Here is a 19005-nt window from a genome sequence, read left to right as displayed (position 1 = left end):
ATTTAAGTTTATCGATTAAGTCTTAATTCAATTGGTATGGGTATTGTCTCCGGTGCAAGAGGATGTGAGTTCGAGTGCGTTGAAGTGCATTATCCTCCTATTTATAGGTTAGGAGGGGATATGGATAGTTTTAGGTATTATGCTAAAAAAAGAGCATATAGGATTAGAACTTATAATGAGATTATTCAAAAAAATTAAGTTTATTAGATGTATAGTAGTATGGGTGCTTTATTAAAAAAAGATATTAACATAAAATTGAGTGTTATTTTAAATAGATTTCTAAGTATAAAATAGAAAAAATTATTTATTAATCATCTCTATAGTGTATTGATTGTTTATATTGGTGAAAGGGTGATTTCCATCCAACATCAAGATAGACATGCATGCTTTTTATGCATATATGTAATTCCTCAATTTTGATGCATTTTGTTAAGAGGTCAATAGTTAAACTGAATGTACATGTGGTATTAATTAAAAATAAACACGTAAAATCACAATTTTCAAGGTTTTTTTTTAATCTTAATAAATTTAAATAATAAAACAAAGTTTACATTTAATATGAACACCTACACCTCTAATTTTACTTGGGTGCTCAAAACTTGACCAATCAAAGTCAAAACTCTTAATAAACTATTACAAAAGCCGAAACGTGAAGTTTGACCAGCGCCAGCCAATATTGATAATTCACTGCTGAAAACCAAAGCCTTTATACGATCAAAAACAACTCCAAAATGTCCCCCAAAGCCGCCATTGATTTTCACCATCATATACAACAAAACTCACCATGGGAAACTACCTTTTCTTCTTCTTCTTCTTCATCATCCCCCTTTTCTCCAGCACTTCTGCCATTGATTCAAACGATTCTTCATGCCCCATCGATCTAAGTTACGTCGAAACCTTCCCATGGAACCAAACCACATGTCTCGACCCTCAAGGCAACCAGTGCTGCCAAACGCTCATCAGTCTCTTCGGCATGGGGATGGCCCAATATCTTAAAGAGACCTCCGTTTTTCAGCTGCCGAATCCCACGGTTGCTTCTTCTTGTCTCTCTGGTTTTCAGACCCAGGTTGCGGCCAGGTCCGTCCATCCATCTCTGGTCACTTCTTGCTTTAAGAACTCCACCCAATTCGTCAGCAATGTATCAAACTGCGCTGGGATTATAACAGTCCAAGACTGGGTTCAAAAAGTTGGTCCAGTCACTGCATTAGATACTGCTTGTAAAGGTGATGTGACTGGTTTGAATTGCAGACCCTGTATTGAAGCTGGTTACAATGTTTTCTCAAAGTTATTTAGTCTTGATCCAAATTCCACTAAGTGTTTTGATTTCACTGTTTTATATGCCATTGGTGTAATCAATGAATTTGGTCCAAAAGATCCAGGGGCAGCTGGTTGCATACTTGGCTTGCCATTGGATAGCTCTGTTAATGAGAAATCAAAGAGGAAATTAAGCAATGAAACCGTGTTAAAATTGGTATTTGGTTTCTTGGGTGCTTTTGTTGGTGTTTTGGTTGCTTTTGCACTGATAATTTTGTATAGGAAATGGGATAAGAAGAACAAGAGAAATGCTCCACATAGAAGATTTGTGAGCAGTTTCAGGGCGAGTGTGTTGCCGAATTCCGGTGCCAAATGGTTTCATTTATCAGAGCTCGAACGAGCCACCGATGGATTTTCTCAGAGGAATTTGATAGGCCGAGGTGCATATGGAGTTGTATACAAAGGAACACTTGCAGATGGTACTTTGGTTGCTGTGAAACAGATCCTTGATTTGGATTTGGAAGGCGACGAAGATTTCTCGAATGAAGTCGAGATCATAAGCAAAATCAGACACCGGAACCTTCTTTCGCTCCGAGGTTGTTGTGTTACGAGTGACATAATGAAAGGCAGAAGAAGATATCTGGTCTATGATTTCATGTCAAATGGCAGCCTTGGTGACCATCTATTCAATGAATTCACTAGGCAAAAACTGAGTTGGCCTCAACGGAAGAACATAATTCTTGATGTAGCCCAGGGTCTAGCTTACTTACACTATGGAATCAAACCATCGATTTATCATCGAGACATAAAAGCCACCAACATACTATTAGACTCGGAAATGAAAGCGAAGGTTGCAGATTTCGGATTGGCAAAGCAGAGTTTGGAAGGGCAGTCTCATCTTACCACCAGAGTTGCAGGCACACATGGTTATTTAGCACCTGAATATGCACTCTACGGACAATTAACAGAGAAAAGTGATGTTTACAGCTTTGGAATTGTGATCCTTGAGATCATGAGTGGAAGAAAAGTGATTGAAACATCAAATTCATCCTATCTAATGATCACAGATTGGGCGTGGAAGCTTGCGAAATCAGGCAACGTGCAGGAAATTTTCGATGAATCGATAAGAGAGGAAGGACCGAAAGGTGTGATGGAAAGGTTTGTTCGAGTTGGGATTCTCTGTGCACATGTAATGGTAGCTTTCAGGCCAAAAATTGCAGAGGCTCTCAAGATGTTAGAAGGTGATATTGACATTCCCAAGTTACCAGATAGGCCATTGCCACTCAGTCATGAGTCCTTCAAATCATCCTTGGGAAGAATTGCATCAACAAGTAATGCATCAAAATATAACTCAAATATGTCTCTAGTATAGATTGATTCTATTCTTGGGGCTAGGCTTAGGAAAAAAACCCAAAAATTGATTCATTCAGGGTTAAATTTAGACCCTAGTTAGTTCATGTAGTTATTCTTCAAAAAGTAAAGTAATATAGTTTCCTTCTGCAGAAAAAGGATATGGTAACTAGTCAAATTGATTAACTAATAGTGTGAACAACATTTTTTGCTGCTATACATTGTATTGTTCATAAATTTCCAATCAAACAAGTCACTTGTGATTCTTCAATTCAAACTTGCAAAGATAATTTTTTGTTTGTGTTTCTAGATTTCCTTGGTTTCAATTAACCATGAGGTCAAAGAAGTCCAGTTATTCTTAAAAATATTAGACATTTTCTAGAGTAATTAAAAGTAATTAATTACATGTGTTTTTTTGTGCAATATTTGATATTTTTATGTTATGCACCTTGGCGTAGGATCTAGTCACGGGTCTAAATGAGGAAGAATTCTTACTTCGACTTATGGTTACTCAAAGAAGTAAATTCGTCTTTAACTAAACCCCCTCCGAAAATAACGTTTTTTTATAAAATAATTGCTTACCTCTTTATTTCATATTGACAGCCTTTTATAGAACGTTAATAACAAAGGAAAGAGTCCTAATTGACAAAATAGAATTCTTAACTTGAAGTTTATGAAAGAAATAAAAACCTAATATAATAGAGAAAATAAATAAAACTAAAACTTTTAATATCTGATATAATAAAGAAAATAAATAAAACTAAAACTCTTATCAATAAGAAATAATACCTTTCTTGTATTGACAATTAATGGTGCATTGATAATCTTCGCTAACTTACCTGTATCTAACATTCACTCACTCTGAAATCACAGTAATATAGCTTACACGCATCATTTTACAGTTCATCAACCTATGTTCACATCGCTATGGACGAAGCGATACTAGCATGAACAAGCACACAATTGATTGCATAAATTACTACAGCAAGCACAAATGGAAACATGGCAAAAATGGACAACAAAATAATAACAATTCTCAAAGTTCTTCATTCAACTTGGAGCCAAAACATGTGACTAACAGTAAAATCCGCAAGACAATTTCAAAGTTCAATCACTGATGATTGTTGAATACATCTAAACCTTATAGCACGAAAAGGTAACATTCTAATCAGATAACAGTTATGGAGAAAAGGAATATCGTTTCACCTCAGTGCCTCCTTATTTTGGTTCACTTATCACTCCTGAAATCTTGTTGACCTCACAAAGTAATCCAGCTGAGAACAAGAAACTGCCTCGAATAAAAACAATTTAAGAGCAGTTATTAGGAATGATCCTCCAAATATATGAAAAGAAAAACTTAGAAAGGAAAAAAAAATTAAGTATATCTATTTTGGATAAACATATTCATATTTGACACTCAACCTCTATATTACTCAAAACTCTAATAAGTTCTAGTGATTGATAAGGGTATGTGTCCATTATGGATATGTTTAAAATTTTATAAGTTATATTCTCATAGTCATGTCTGGATAAGCGTTTAACATGAGCACTTCCAAGAAAAATGAATGTTAGAACAACGTAACTCACTAGAGTCCAGATAACTAGTAAAATTATTTTTCACAAACTGAATGCTTCCGACCAAGGAAGCTCTAATTGCTGTCGTAAAAACCAAGTCCAAGGTTCAAACTCATCAGCCTGGCTCCGTTACGAGTCTATAAGAGACATTTAACAACAAGTACCAACTTCTCTCTGTCTTGGACATCAAGTTGATTCGCAATCATAAATGAACTTGCTCAAACATGTTTGTTTCAACATGGTTAAACTGGTCAAATCATGTTGTCGATGAACTGAAAATTTTCTCATGGTGCAGACGCATATTGACAGTGGATCACCATTTCTCGAGTTATATGCGGAATTTTTAAGGATAGATAAAGGCCCTTGGACGTCGACATATGTTCCTGTTCGAGAGGTCAAAACAGAAGAACGTGTGGAGAAACATATTCCCACCGGTCCTAGATGAATATAGGTGGTTGCCTATATTGAGCGCTCCATTTAAGTTGTTACCCGATAGATCATTACGTCGCAAGCCAAAAAGTCGACCGACGTCGACTCGGATACGTGACAACATGGATATTCAGGAGAAGTCAAACCAACCGAGATTTTGCGAGTGGTGTAGGAACCTGGGCCATACAATACCGTCATGTCCACATCGAATGGATGATACAAGTACAACACATCATTAACATCATTTTTGTTGTAATCTTAAACGCGCGTTTTTGCCGTACAATACAAATCAATAAATTATACAACTTTCTTCCATTGTTCACATACAGTCTTGATTTAATATTATGAAATGATAACAAAGACCAACTTTAATGAAAATAAATATTTATTTAAAAACATAATGATGTACAAAATCGATACAATAAAAATGTTTTGATATTTATTTCAATGTTAACATGAGAAGTATAATAATAAAGTAAATCAATTCAATCCCCGGTTAGAATGTGTGTTACATCGAGGTGGTTGACGGTTGCGAGCTGAATTCTTTCTTGGTTTAACCTCCGGTACAAGTTGTGGTCTTGGCCTCTCATCTTCTTCACCTTTGTCCGTGGTTGATTGCGACTAGTTGCTCCTCAGTTGTCATCGTGTATCCTCCGGTCTAGGAATATATGGTTGGGAAAATGATCCACCTTGGTAGAACAATGATCCCGGAGATGTTTGCGGCACCATCGATGTAGGGGTATAACCATATTGTGTCCCATACACCGATGACATAATGATTGGACTCTCGGTCGGTGCTTGAATCATAGACGACCTATACGTCGTTGGCGGCATCATTGTTGTCGGAAATGTTGATGGCATCGTCGTGTAATACACGGGGACGGAGGTCCGAAAATAAAACATGGCATCAAAGTAAAAGCAGAAAAATGTGGTGGAATATATAATACTTGTGTGAAAATGACAATATTAGTATATGCACTAGAATAAGACGAGACATACTAATTAGGGGGTGGTGCAGCTATTGATGTCGGTTCTTGCGTAGGTGCTGATGATGGACCCACCTCGCTAGACCTTGGATGTATAGGTGCTCGTCGTGGCCTCCTTGTATGCAATTGCCGACTCCTCACCTCTTCCCCTAACAAGTATGGCTTGCTATAAACCTTAAACTATTGTATTTACTCCGGATCTTAGGCTAACTCTGGAACAACAATGGCCTTGCGAGTAGGTAAAAACTCATACCTATTGTTCCACATGTTGATATATTAAACGTGGAATATCGACCAATTCTCATCTATCCTCCCCTACAAGTCGATAAGGTGCAGATCATCGAGGTCTCGAGGTGCCACTGAAATCAGTTGTCTGAACTCGAATTGTCGCAATGCTCTATCCGACGTGCATCTCCATGGTAACGTTCACTACCAATGGCATCTTCACGTGCCAGATGTTGGATTCACCAAAAATTTGATGGGATGCATTCTTGAATTGTCGGAAACGCTTCCAGTTGAAATTTTTTTCTTAACAATACTCTAAAAATGCTTACAACTGGAAGTGTTTTCCTGCGAAACACCTTAGGCTCCATTCTTCTGCGCGTTTAAGAAGACTTTTTCAATAAAAAGTCCTTTTCTTTTAAAAGGAATGAAGAACGGCTTCCTTTTGCTTAAACATTTCACCAGCAGAGAAGGGCTTTTCTCCAGATGGAGAAGCTAATTTTTTCTCCTTTTTTTCAGCTTCAAGTGCTTTTGGATGATAATTGACCAAATTATCCTGTCTTCTCCCCAAACGTTCTTTCCCCTCTACTGGTTCCCCAAACGTTCTTAAAATGAGAACACCAGCGACAGCTGATCGACGAAGAAGACCAAACTCAGATTCATACCAAAACCCAATATTACATTCTTGATTTGCTCTTTCTCTATTTGTTAAAACAGTAAGTTCTGTCTTGTATCTTGGCCTTCTCTTCTTCCCCCTTAATTATCTAATGTCGACTTTAACTTGCGAAAAGGTTTCCTTTTATAAAAAAAAAGTAAATGATCACCGGCAGTGGCGTCGCTACCACACGCGTTTTCTTCTCGTCTTGTCTAAATTTGCTAGCACTTAGCTGCCTATAGCATTTAGCAGCCTCCAAGAAGCTCTCTTACATTTTCTTTTGTGTTTATTCTATTAATACATTTTCGACTCTTTTTGACATTGTTCTCAAAGGTTGATAGAGAAAAGCTAGAAAAAATTCTTCTTCTTTTGGACATGTATGGACTCTGGGGATTCGAGCGGTTGAAGCTCAGGATGATGGTGGTCATGCCGTTAATGCTGGTTTTATCATTGTTTGAGCAGAATATGAGCTTCTCCTCGCCTTTGAACAGTGAAGGTATTTATTCAGGCCTCAACAAGAGTTTCTTTGTATATTATATATGTTCTTACGAGAAATTATTTGCCTGTGTGGCAAAAACTGGTGCAGGTTTGGCTTTGTTGAGGTTCAAACAGAGAGTGGTAAGTGACCCCTTTGGTGCTTTATCGAACTGGAAGGAAATTGATGGAGAGATTGATCCGTATTCTTGGTTCGGGGTCGAATGCTCTGATGAAAAAGTTGTAATTTTGTGAGTTTTGTCTCTTTTTGCACATTTTATTGCGTTCTTTTTAATTTGTTTTACAGGGAGATTGTTGAAGTATATGAAAATATTTGGAATCCCCTTTGCATATGGTAGATAGCTGAACATGTTAGGTTCTATTCTTTGCTTAATAACTTTTTAAGGGTTGAAGACTGCAGAGTCAATTTCTACTTTTGGCTCTTGATACTGAAAAAGGCTCTTTTTGTTTTCTCAAAGTGATTTTTCTCTAAAGGGATATGGACCTGTTTTGGATGTTTTTTGATGTTTTAAGTTGTTTATGAAGAACTGAATTTGACATAAATAAAACTTGACACAAATAAGACAACCAAGTTTTAATTCTCCATGTAATGTTCTTATTTTAGATTTTGTTGATGTTAACTGGCTCTCTACCCTGTGGATTTTGCCTGTAGATGTGCCATGTTTTTCACTGTATAGTTAATTAGATGGTAACCCTGAATTCAGAGCTATGCTTCTTGCAGAAATTTGAAAGATCTTTGCCTTGTTGGGAACCTGGGACCTGAATTTGGGAAGCTGGAGAACTTAAAATCTATGTAAGTTTATCATCCTTGGTCTATAATTAGACAAATCTCCTTTATGTCACTCTTTCTCTTAGTTCTGCTTTATATACTGCTGCAGTATATTGCGCAACAACTCTTTCTCTGGAAGCATTCCTCAAGAAATTGGGGAATTGAAGGAGCTGGAGGTGTTGGATTTAGGATTCAATAACTTTAGTGGACCATTTCCATCTGATTTTGGCAACAATCTCTCCTTGACAACACTGTATGATCCTCTTTTCAAGTTGTTTATATTTCGGTTTTTATTTTATTTCCAGCTGTTATTTAGTCCCTTACCTTATATTATACGAATTTCTTCTTAATACAGTTTACTTGACAACAATGAGTTTCTTGGAAATCTAGCACCTGAAATATACGAGGTAAAGATGCTTTCTGAATTTCAAGTAGATGAGAATCGGCTAACTGATGCTGCTACTATACCATCTTGTAAAAGCAGTGGTTTCCCCTGGTAAGCAATTAAAGTTGATGCAATATATCAACTTCCTTTGAGTATTTTTTTAATGCATCCATCTTAAGAAGAAAAAGTAGTTCTACATCTGCATTATTGAACAAAATCGATACTTCTACATTTTGATGCCACTTTTGATTTATTTGCATCTGCATTATTGAACAAAATCGATACTTCTACATTTTGATGCCACTTTTTTTATGCCACTTTTGATTTATTTGCATCTGCATTATTGAACAGAATCGATACTTCTACATTTTGATGTTCTTTCAATTTTAAAACTGTATGAGCAAAATGAAATGGACTAGGATACTGCAAAGGAGTAATCACTTTGATAAGAAGTTTTATTTAATGAAATCTTCTACATATTCCTTAATGTTTTTGTCATTGAGTTTAAGTTGGATTATAGATTCAATTGTATTTATTGTTCCTTGACTGTGTTGTGTTGCATGTATGTACTAAAATCTCCCAGCATTGCTTCAATATCAGATTGTTATTCATGTCACATGATGAATGAGTAGTTTTCAAGTTTCTTAATGAAGTCAATCAAAGTGGAGAGCAGCAGTGTTCCTATGAGTTGTATTTCATGGTTCACCTTGCCACAATACCAGTCACTGGGACTGGTATCAACCCTGCTAGGAGCTTTGGAGCTGCTGTGATATACAACAAAGTGGAGGTTGATCAAAACACTCATCATGCAAAGCTAGTAAATATCCCAGGAAGCTACACAAAGCCTGTCGAGTAAAATTTTTTTGGCTATTTTGGTATGGTGTTTTTTTTTTATACATCTATGTAATGCTATTTTAATATAGTTGACTCGTAGGTGTCATTCTTTGAAGATTTTTTTCCGATTTGTACACTTCTTTTAGGAACTGATCTAGAAAACAAGAAGCTTGACCTTGAAATCCGATTTTATAGTGGTACAATTTGTAGATGAAGATATAGAAAATTGTCTTTCCCCTCTGTCTTGATGATTCAGTTTTTGCTGATATCTGGGAATGAATTTGCTTTTATATGTGTATTGTTCATCATGTTCCAGAACACTTGATATTTCTTGGTACAGATTATGCATTGACCTTTTGATTGTTCTTGCAAAATTCAATGTTTTCAGTGCTTGTGTTAAAAATTGGTCTTACTGAAGAAAGAAAAGCCAACTCCCATTTTAATATTGATGGATTGTTGAACTCCTTAAATGTTATTGTATGATTTAGATAATATTGATGGATTGTTGTATTAACCAAATCATTTTCATATGCTTATCAAATATAAGTATTGTATTAACCAAATCATTTATTGAATATAACCAAATCATTTTCATATGCTTATCAAATATAGCATCTAGTTTAATGAATTCACTTTAAATTGTAAATGCTATTGACAAATTTTTAGTATTTATATTTAGTATATAAATATTATCCCTTTTAAAACTTTAATCCAAATATATATAATATTTTAATTGTTAGGTTTATGTTTTCTATGTTATGTTAGTATATAATATGAGTTATATATTCAAATATATTTTAAAATAAAATAATACAAATGTGTTAAAAGCATTAAAAATAAAAATAATTTTATAATAATACAATAGTGTTAATATCTAATTACAAATATTTAATTTTATATTTAAATATTTAAATATAGTTTATATATTCTAATTAAATTTTATAAATAATTAATATTAATTACTTAGAAATATTTAAAATTAATATTATATATTAAAATATTAACAATAAGTTATAATAAATTATTTTTTATATTTTGCTAAAATATCATAATATTAACTAATTTGAACATTATTTAAATACATATTTGTTACTTTATAATCTCATGTCTAAAATGGACATTTTATTTTTCAAAAGTACTTTTTGACAGTAATGCCAAACACTCAAATTTCTTAAAAGCACTCCTCCAAATCACTTCTCAAAAGCAGTTCTGAAAAGCACTTTCCAAAAAACACTTCTAAAAAGTAATAAAGAACCGGCCTAAATCAGCCTACATATAATGCTTTAGATCGAGCAGAATGGTATGCATATGCTAACATGTTTAAATATGCATTGAATTTGTCATGCGGTCATGTCTATTACTCAATTTGCATATCTCTTAAACATATTGTGTTCGTGATTTTATATTGTGATTTGTCACATCTTTCTTCATCCTCCTAACCTTTCTGAATAAAATTTCATCATAAATAATTAGAAAGGAAAAAAACCGAAAGTAGCTAAGTATACTCATCAGCTCCCCAGCCAGTTCTCATCCCAAATGCTTCCTGGAAATTCCCAATGAACTGAAATAACCGGGGGAAAAAGATCTTATCATGCTAAATCATATGTTATATCAGTCTCAAACTCGAGTAACGTCAGATTTTCACACTTCTGTTGGAGCTTACAACAATGGCAAATGCATCGTATAAAACAGTGGATTGCGAATCCAGGCGATGAATTTATAAGAAAAAGGATCCAATTCGGGACTTCTAGGACTCACTGTTAGTGACACGAGAAACAAGAATGAGCTGATGAATCCACCTAGAATGGTGAACAGTTCTGAGGACGCTAATTTTCCTCGATACATCATTTGGATGTATTCAGAGAAAACGAACTGCCGGTAAAAGAGAGTGAATTTGGTATTATTTGAAAACTGTAAGGGTAAAAATGTCAGACGGTATTTTGGTCAAAGTGAAACGACGTGTTTTATGGGAGGGTACAGCGTTTTAAGAAGACGAAACTTCTTTCTTTTTTCTCTGCCCGGCGGCGATGGAGTCGCAGGATTTACCGGAATGTCCGGTCTGTTTGCAACCGTACGACGGCGAGTGCACGATCCCGCGTGTGCTCGCGTGTGGCCACACGGTGTGCGAGTCATGCCTATTGAACCTCCCTAAGAAACTCCCGGGAGCAATCCGATGCCCCGCGTGTACGGTGCTCGTCAAGTACCCACCGGAGGGCCCCACGACTCTCCCCAAAAACATCGACCTCCTTAGACTAATCCCCGGCGGCTCTGAAAATCCCCGAAAACCCGTCTACAAATGCAAAAATGTCTCCAATCTCCCTTTCCTCCCTCGCTCTTGGTCCGACGAGTTTTATTCCAACTGGAAAAGCTACCTTCTCCGTGACGATACCGTTGAGAGAGACCAAGTGAGCCTTTTGCCTGTTGGGTCTTTTTCAAGTGGCGGGGAGGATGGTTCTTTGTTTAAGGCTGGATATCTCGTGAGAGTTATGGATTGTTTGCGTGAAATGAAAGAAGAGGAAAGAGGGGAGTTGGGTTTAGTTTTAAGAGCTTTTACTAAGCAAAATTGTAGAATTTGTAGAGTTTTGGGTCTGTGGGGTGACCTTGGGGACGGGGTTTTGTATTTAGCGAGTGAGAAGCAAAAAAGGGGGAACTTTTTGGACAAGAACTTGGGGTGTTTTGAGAAAGAAGGGGTTTTTAATTTTGCACTGATGGGTATGGAAATGTGTGAGGCAGTCATTTCTTTACATAAAGAAGGGTTGATTGCTGGTTGCTTAAGCTTTTCTTGCTTTCAGTTGGATGATTTTGGGCATATATATCTTGATTTGATTGAGGTGTTATTGACTGGTAGGGGAATTCAAGATGTTGTTGCAAATGTTGGATTTAGTGGGAAAAAGATTGGTGATGGAGAAATCCGTATGTTGTTTAAAGATTTGTTGAAAAGGGATGTGTTTGTTTGCCCTGAGGTGTTGCTTAAGCTGTTAGAGAAAGAGGGTACTGGGGTAGAGTGTTGTAGCTTGAAATATCCAATAAGATATAGCTCGGATGCTTGGTTGTTAAGTTGTATTCTTCTTAGGATTGTCAATGGGGATGTCTTTAGTGATGAGTGGGTTGAATATATGTGCCATATTATTGTGAAAGGAAGTGAAAATAGTGAAATAGATTGTTCAAGTGTCTATACAAGTTCGATGGAGAAAGTGAGTTCTTTATTGGGAACTAAATTTGGTGCCGAATGTGTGTCTTTGCAGCAGATTCTATGTAAATGCTTGGATCTTGATCCTGAGAGTCGTTCACTTGTTGTTGATGTGTGGAAATGTATTAGGGAGCTAGTTATTAGACCTCAGTTTGATAAAATGGTGAAATTGGATGGTGCAAGTTATGATGAGAATGGAGGTCGATGTATGGGTGTCGGGAAATTGTGTCTGTTGTCCAGGGAAAGAACGGAAACACAGGAAAAAGATGAGTTACAAGGAAAAGAAGCAAATGGTGCAACAGACATGGTTAATGGTCTTACAGAGGGCAGAATTAAATGGAAAGATTTGCAAGGCCATCTTGATTGTGTTACTGGATTAGCTGTAGGAGGTATAGTTTCTAATCTGTCTTCAATATATGCTGTTTCAATTTTGATACTTCTGACTGCTAATTTTGTTATAGAAGAAACTGCAAGGTATTGCTGAAACTTACAGTTAAATGCATAGCTATCTTTATTAATTCTCAAACATCATGACCTAATTGTTTCAATACCAAGTAATTGATAAATGGGAAATTCCCTTTCTACCAATGAAATTTAAAGGAATTTCTCCTGGCCGAATGGTGGAAAGGGTTCTTAGTAGTTGATACCTTGTTGTGGCTTTTGTATTTAGGAACTTTACAAGCATAAGGCCTGTGAATATTTGGTAGTTTGCTGCCACTTCTATAAAATGCAATAAAAAAATTTAACTTGGCATTCGGTGTTGCATGGTGCTAGTCCTAGTATAGTTATTATCCAGGTTACAAGGATTCCTTTTGTTAATAAGGTGGGTGTTTTGAGGCCTGGGTGGGAGGGCTTTGGTGATTTGCATTTCGATCATTGAAACAGAATTTCTTCCATTACACAATTGCGTGTCGCATGATACTGGACCATGATTCTTCGAATCTTAAGCTGCATCATATCCGGTTAAACAGTGTTGTTTTACCCTTCTATTTTCCTTTTCGATGTTAATGGTATGCTGGATCTTCTTCTTGACATATATGGTTTTAAATTTAGGAGATGTATTCAGATTTTGTTTTTGCTGTCCTAGGGGGTTATCTGTTTAGCTCCTCCTTCGATAAATCAGTCAAAGTATGGTCCCTGCAGGTATGCTCTACTAAATTATCATTTATTCAAGTGGCTGTATTATGATTTAAATTCAATCATACTCTGCAAGCGTAACTGTTCCGTGAGTAATTCGGTTTGGAATATTGGCTTGTTTTGAATCAGTTTCTTCCCGCATCTATTTACAGGATTACTCTCATGTGCATACGTTCAGAGGTCATGAGCATAAGGTAATGGCTGTTGTCTGTGTGGATGAAGAACAGCCATTATGCATTAGTGGCGATAGTGGAGGTGGCATATTTTTATGGAGCATTAATATCCCTTTCGGACAAGAGCCGTTAAAGAAATGGTACGAGGAAAAGGATTGGCGCTATAGCGGAATCCATGCTTTGGCAGTTTCAGAAAATGGCTATTTATACACTGGAAGTGGAGATAAATTGATTAAAGAATGGTCATTGCGGGTATATTTCTTTGATTTATCATTTCATGTTTGCTGCTTATTTCTTAACATTTTGAAATGCTAGATGATAATAATTTGGAACCTTGCTTTCCTTTTTTCTTCCAGGATGGCACCCTGTCAGGCACTATGACTGGCCATAAATCGGTAGTTTCTGCCATAGCGGTGAATAATGGAGTTCTTTACAGCGGGAGTTGGGATGGAACTGTGCGATTATGGAGTCTAAGTGATCATAGTCTTTTGACTGTTTTAGGGGAAGACATGCCAAGAGCTGTGTCCACTGTTCTGTCCCTTGCAGCTGACCAGCATACACTTATTGCTACTTATGAAAATGGCTCTGTGAAGGTTCTTTGTTCTTCAAACTGCTGTCGAATTTGTCTTTTATTCTCGTATTCTCACGTGTGCATTTACTTGTTTCCTGGAAATGAATTTATGCCACAGTACTCAAATGAATTTTGCTATTTAGCTTCTCCTTTCCATTTGAAAAAGGCCAGATGCGGATATTCTGTTCTTGCTAACCTCTCTTCCTTTCCTTTTTCTTTCATTCTCTCAAGTTTGATAATAAAATCATTTCTGTCTTTCATGCTTCTTTCCAGATCTGGAGGCATGATGTGCTTAGGAAATCGATGCAAATACACAATGGTGCCATTTTCACTGTTAGCTTGGATGGGAAATGGCTTTTTACAGGAAGTTGGGACAGAACCATCAAGGCACAGGTTTGAACACAGGCTTGACTAATTAATCTTTGTTTGCCTGAGAAGCAGGTTGCTAAGATGAGAAAACCTTTGTCCGCTTTATTCTATAATTCTATTCACCTGTAGGAGCTTTTTATCCATGTTTAGATTTACAAATGTCATTGATATAGTGATTTGCAGGAACTAGCAGGAGATGATGTTGAAGTAGATGTTCGACATATTGGATCGATTCCTTGTGATTCTGTTATAACAGCTTTATCATACTCAGAAGGGAAGCTTTTTGTCGGTTTTGGTGATCGGACCGTTAAGGTATGTTCCATACCTTTTTGTAGTTTTTCATGAGAATTTGCTCCTTTTATGTCATTTCTCACGAGGTAACAATCCGATATGTATTTTACACAAATAATCACTTTATTCTTTGTTTGCCTGGCATTTGTTATAGTTGACATCACATACATTTTTTCATTTGATAACTTTTTATTTTATTTTATTTTATTTTGATTCTTTCAATTCGACAGAGAATTCCTGTGTTTCCCTTGCCAGGCTTTAAGACCTCGGCATGTTGATGATAACCAACAACGAAAACAAGATTTGCTATTCTTTATCTGTTTGTCTTTCGTTTTATGTTTTCAGTTTCCTACCAACCATGGATGAACTGCTCAATCAGTTAACACTGATATCAACTTGCAGGTATACTATCATGGGAAGTGATCAAAGCCTCATTGGCTTGCATTTCTAGGACCCCCAAGGTTTTGATGGAGTGGGATACGACAGGCAACGAGTTGGTGACCTTTGTACAGAAAATATACCAATACATGTATACAGGGGGTGAGTAGTGTGAAGTGTCCATACGCTATCAACTCATGTTTGAGAAGAGTAGTGTGAAGTGTCTATACACTATCAACTCATGTTCAAGTTCTTCTCAAGCTATAATAACAGTAAATATACTGTAAATATAGACTATGTTACCCGGATTCAGGATTCAAAAGTGAACATCTGTTTATGTCAAAAACATTCCAAATACGAATGTTTTAAGAAAAATAAAGGCTTCAGATAATATATATAATGCAAAATATTAGAATTTTGGTTCCACTGTGTTGAAATGAGAGGCATACTTGTTGGTTTTGTAACATTGGCCTTAGTAAGGTCTTCACTGTATGTTGCTTTGGGCTTAGAAGCCCGCTTACCAGCCCATGTCAACCCAGCAGCCGTGCAAGAAAAAGCAAAAAAGCAAAAAAGAAACTTAAATCTTGTATTTTAAAACATTATACAAAATATATTTAATAAAAGGGTAATTATTTGGTATAGAGGTAGTGGAAAGTTTTATTCCACAAGTGGGGTTGAGATCTACTAACATATTTTATTTAAATTTTTAAATACAATTTAAGAACACATGATAAAATTTTAACATTGATTATGAAGTTAAAACTTTCCATTATCGTGTACTAAATAATTTATACATAAATTTTGTTTCATGTGCAATTTAATATATGAAATTTGATTTGTTGCAATTACTTACATGAAACTTGAATTGTGATTCACGTGTATATATATAAAGTTTTGATTTTGATTGATTCATTGCACACATTTAAGAAATTAATACATAGATTTACTTTCATATTGGGTTAATATAATTATGTATGCAATATATTAACGTAAAATGGTGTTAATTCGATAATATTGTTTGTGATTTGTGAAAATTGAATCAAATAAAAAATCATTGTATAAAACTACAAAAAGCAAAATTTATATTTTTAACATTACACATTGAATCAAAGTTAATGCATTATATAAAATAATTGTTTTTAAAGTTTATTATTATTCATTTTGTTTTCACTCTAACCCACTAATTAATAAATTAATTGTATTATTATCATTATCACTATTATATATAGTGTGTGTGTCTAAAAGATAAAACATGAAGCAACTAATTGGATTGTTTATTGAGAATGGACGTTTAATTATTATTTGTATTATTTGTAGGATTAAGTATTTGATAGAGTTAAATTGAGTGGAAATTTTAAGTTATTTGAGTTAATTGTATGTAAGATACTTATGTAAGAGATATCATAAAATTAGTATTTTATTATAGGTTTTAACACTTTAAAATAAAAATAAAAGGAAGGAATTAGAGGTGAAAATAATTCTTACAACATAAATTTTATATAGATCCAAGATTTTATTATCATTGGTTTTTAAGTAAGGTAAGATATGGGGTTTTATATAAAATCATAATCCTTTGCATTTTGTTCCTAAGATGTGAGATTTATTCTCTTACTACAAAGTACTTAGTTCCTAAAGATTACTCATAAAAGTTAAACTTTTTACAACATAAACACTAACAAAATATTATTTCCAATAAGTTGGTGTTGATATTTAATACTCCCCCTCAACACCAACTTTCACCGTGCTAAACCAATGACAGAAGCTTTTGATCTTGCTTCCACACAAGCCTTTTTTTTAATAGGTTTGCAACTTAGTCTTCTGTCTTAACTTATTCTAACACCACATGTTGGTTCTCACGACAACCATCATTGCTTTGCTCGATGGAACACTACCTCTTGGTCCCATCTTTGTTGATGTCTTCGTGGCTTGACTTGTGGTACTCCATAGCCACTTGCATTGTCTCAATTAAGTCATCTCAATACAATCGAATAGCACCCAGCCTCTGTGGCTTCTCATAATGCTCACCCTTGACATCTGATTTATCATAGGACTTTACTATGGTTGATAACCTTGCCCTTAGTGCGACCCATCACACAAGACCTTGTTCAAGGATCTTTACTTGCCCTTTCTCGTAGTTGTTCCAATCTTGCCCCTTCTTTCGTGTGGCTTCTCTCTCAAGGAATCCTTACCTTAGGATTCTTTTGATGCTTCCCCACTCAATCTTGAGCTTTGGCGCTCTGGGGACTCAAACTGATCTTTCTTGAGTGTTACTAAGGACTCGACTAATACCATTACTCGTGTCATGTCTTGGACGCCTCGACATTGCAACTCAAGCGTTGCTTATGGCTTGGTTGGCTTGTAGTTGATGCTTATAGCTTGGCCATACTACTCTATGTCCCTCAAGAAGTTGTCCAGGTCATTGGTGTCTCTAAAACCCTTGAACTCTTTGAGCTCCAAAATGTTCCAATGATGAGCCAGGGTACCAAGCACGCCTCCCATGGTTTTAAGCCTTGTGAGCTCCCCTTTAAGCTCCATGATCTCGTTACGATTGGCCTCCACTAAGGCTACAAGGGATTTTTTCTTACGAGCCAAATCACCTATTGTTTTATTAAAATCCCCTTGAAGCTCTCTCTTTAGCTCCCCCATAGGCTTTCTATAGGACTCTCCACTACTTGTCTCTAGCCCATCCATGCGACCCTTGATGTCCTTTACCAGTTCAAGGGCATTCGCTATGGCTTGTTGCACTTCGTTAGCCTAGTCTCCATAGATGATGCCATATCCTTTGAGCCCCCTTTCGAGGCACCCTTCTTGCCTATTGCCGAAGCACCTTGATTGTCCACTAGGCCTTCCTCTTCGACATCCAAAATTTCCTCTAGATCCCATTCTTCCTCAATATTGGAAGTAACAACATTAATTTTCATAGGTTTTTTCTTCGACCAACTAGCTCTTCGACATCCAAAATTTTCTCTAGATCCCATTCTTCCTCAATATTGGAAGTAACAACATTAATTTGATATGTCAAATTAGGCTCTCTAGAACACTTAATTAGTTTGTTCTCAAGCAATTTACAAGTCTTTTCTATACTTTCTGTGGTTTTTAGTTTTCAGTGTTAGTAATCGTTTTTATTTGGTTTTACCTCTTTTTAGACCCAAATTGGCAAAATGGTGCCATTAGGAATTTAATTGTGTGTTTGAGTTAGTGTAGGGAGACGATGATGGCCATACCTTAAGGAGAGCTACATTTGATGTAGGTGTCACGACATTGAGACTAGGTATCATGAAATTGAGCATCCTTGACCTCGATGGTGCAAGACTTCAACAAGAAATCAACCTAGAGTAGACTATCGAGAGTGTTGCGACATTGAGCCCATAGTCATAGTAGCAATGCCAAGCCTTCAAGGTCACGATATCACTGAAAATGGTTGAAGTGAAGGAGTCATGACAACACTGAAGCTTGGACGTCGTAACACCGCTACTTAACGAAGTGAAAAATACTGCAGGGGTAACTTTTCGTCCAATACCGACCTAAGTTAACATATATACTTCAAGGGCAATTTTGTCAATGTTAGGGTTGAAATTTTGTTTGTATAAAAGATGTTTTGGTTGTTAACTTAAAAGAACCACCCTTTCTATCATCTTTTTAGCTTAAACGTTATTATCTTCTCTATTTTTTAGGTTTAGGATCTTTATTTTTCCAAGTTTAGTGGTTGTAGTTGTTAGTTTTATCAATTTTTACTATAGTTTTTCTTCTTTTTGCGATTAGAGACTCAAATTATATTTTGCATTTTGATTTCTGTTCAAGTCTCTGGAACCCACACCAAAGAACCAATAAGAGAAATCAGAGTCAGAGATCGACGAGAACCCTATAGACAACACCAAAAAAGCGTGAGAAGAATCAAAGAAAACCTGATAGAAATTACATACAAGTCCTTAACTATTATAG

At 35.9% G+C, this 19005-nt stretch overlaps 3 protein-coding genes across 7 annotated transcripts; all 3 read left to right on the top strand.

Moving 5' to 3' along the window:
* The first annotated feature begins 671 nt into the window (after window positions 1-671).
* On the top strand, window positions 672-2875 carry LOC105797152 (probable receptor-like protein kinase At1g11050). Its single transcript, XM_012627090.2, has one exon. It carries the CDS (start codon window positions 785-787, stop codon window positions 2624-2626), a length of 1842 nt encoding a protein of 613 aa, XP_012482544.1. The 5' UTR covers window positions 672-784; the 3' UTR covers window positions 2627-2875.
* Window positions 2876-6187: 3312 nt separating this feature from the next.
* Window positions 6188-9194, top strand: LOC105797151 (protein MALE DISCOVERER 2). Of its 2 annotated transcripts, none has more exons than XM_012627088.2 (7): window positions 6188-6532; window positions 6805-6967; window positions 7058-7196; window positions 7688-7759; window positions 7845-7988; window positions 8091-8231; window positions 8704-9194. In XM_012627088.2, exons 2-7 carry the CDS (start codon window positions 6847-6849, stop codon window positions 8750-8752), a joined length of 666 nt encoding a protein of 221 aa, XP_012482542.1. In that variant the 5' UTR covers window positions 6188-6532; window positions 6805-6846; the 3' UTR covers window positions 8753-9194. The 2 variants fall into 2 exon arrangements, with proteins under 2 accessions (XP_012482542.1, XP_012482543.1); XM_012627089.2 differs by having other exon boundaries at window positions 6190-6532; window positions 8721-9194.
* A 1703-nt stretch (window positions 9195-10897) lies between these two features.
* Window positions 10898-15489, top strand: LOC105797150 (uncharacterized). Of its 4 annotated transcripts, none has more exons than XM_012627085.2 (7): window positions 10898-12533; window positions 13232-13287; window positions 13434-13706; window positions 13811-14047; window positions 14299-14418; window positions 14578-14706; window positions 14916-15489. In XM_012627085.2, exons 1-7 carry the CDS (start codon window positions 10982-10984, stop codon window positions 14961-14963), a joined length of 2415 nt encoding a protein of 804 aa, XP_012482539.2. In that variant the 5' UTR covers window positions 10898-10981; the 3' UTR covers window positions 14964-15489. The 4 variants fall into 4 exon arrangements, with proteins under 4 accessions (XP_012482539.2, XP_012482541.2, XP_052484072.1 ...); XM_012627086.2 differs by having other exon boundaries at window positions 10902-12533; window positions 15088-15489; XM_012627087.2 differs by lacking the exon at window positions 14916-15489 and having other exon boundaries at window positions 14568-14704.
* The last annotated feature ends 3516 nt before the right edge of the window (window positions 15490-19005 follow it).

This window comes from Gossypium raimondii, chromosome 3, assembly GCF_025698545.1.
Source record: "Gossypium raimondii isolate GPD5lz chromosome 3, ASM2569854v1, whole genome shotgun sequence".
NCBI classification, from domain to species: Eukaryota; Viridiplantae; Streptophyta; class Magnoliopsida; order Malvales; family Malvaceae; genus Gossypium; species Gossypium raimondii.
This window is presented reverse-complemented; position numbering and strand designations above follow the sequence as displayed.

Coding starts and splice junctions, on each gene's coding strand:
- LOC105797152 (XM_012627090.2), top strand. CDS start 785: ATGGGAAACTACCTTTTCTTCTTCTTCTTCTTCATCATCCCCCTTTTC.
- LOC105797151 (XM_012627088.2), top strand. CDS start 6,847: ATGTATGGACTCTGGGGATTCGAGCGGTTGAAGCTCAGGATGATGGTG. Junction 7,989..8,090: donor AATCTCTCCTTGACAACACT/GTATGATCCTCT, acceptor TTCTTAATACAG/TTTACTTGACAACAATGAGT. Junction 8,232..8,703: donor AAAAGCAGTGGTTTCCCCTG/GTAAGCAATTAA, acceptor AAAATCTCCCAG/CATTGCTTCAATATCAGATT.
- LOC105797150 (XM_012627085.2), top strand. CDS start 10,982: ATGGAGTCGCAGGATTTACCGGAATGTCCGGTCTGTTTGCAACCGTAC. Junction 13,707..13,810: donor TTAAAGAATGGTCATTGCGG/GTATATTTCTTT, acceptor TTTTTCTTCCAG/GATGGCACCCTGTCAGGCAC. Junction 14,048..14,298: donor ATGAAAATGGCTCTGTGAAG/GTTCTTTGTTCT, acceptor GCTTCTTTCCAG/ATCTGGAGGCATGATGTGCT.